The 521-nt window shown below is 53.0% G+C and overlaps 1 protein-coding gene across 1 annotated transcript in view; it reads right to left on the bottom strand.

Moving 5' to 3' along the window:
- The window catches only part of rai1 (retinoic acid induced 1), a 48,803-nt gene that overhangs the window by 3,964 nt on the left and 44,318 nt on the right, over positions 1–521 (bottom strand). Inside the window, exons 3-4 of the mRNA XM_008329937.2 lie at positions 323–517; positions 52–145 (exon numbers count right to left, since the gene is read on the bottom strand). Coding sequence (XP_008328159.1) covers positions 52–145; positions 323–517 — 289 coding nt within the window. The remainder of the gene's footprint in view (positions 1–51; positions 146–322; positions 518–521) is intronic.

Here is a 521-nt window from a genome sequence, read left to right as displayed (position 1 = left end):
CTGCAGTTTCATGCCTTGCTGATCTCTCCGTCTCTTACGGCACACTCTCACCTGTCTCTTTGGCGCAGACATAATGGTACCTATAAGAGCAGCCTCTCCAGCAGCAGCTGAGGGACGCCCCCGCCTTCTGGCACTTGTGGCAGCTCTGTTGTTAGGCAGGCAGATGGACATTTGGACCGAGACCAAAGAAGATACAAATAAGAGTCCAGGAAGCACGCAGGGACAGAGACAGAGAGACAGAGAGGGACAGAAACAGTGACAGTTAGAAACAATTCTCATTTGAACTCTTTCATATGGACGCAGGTTTCTCAGTTATTTTTACCGTTTGAGCTGCGTTGTTGGAAGCCTCCTTCAGCCCGTACAGCCTTCCAGCCACCATAATTACTCCCTTGGTCCAGACAGCACAGTTTTCATGGGCCCAGTGTTCTTGGGCCTCTGCCTCTGCTTGGAGCCTTTGGAATGTGCTGTCGCCGCCCTCTTGGTCACCCAAAGCCCCCGAGGTGCTGGCCTGGAGGTGCTTC

The sequence above is a fragment of the Cynoglossus semilaevis genome, chromosome 17, assembly GCF_000523025.1.
Source record: "Cynoglossus semilaevis isolate Cse_v1.0 chromosome 17, Cse_v1.0, whole genome shotgun sequence".
NCBI classification, from domain to species: domain Eukaryota; kingdom Metazoa; phylum Chordata; class Actinopteri; order Pleuronectiformes; family Cynoglossidae; genus Cynoglossus; species Cynoglossus semilaevis.
This window is presented reverse-complemented; position numbering and strand designations above follow the sequence as displayed.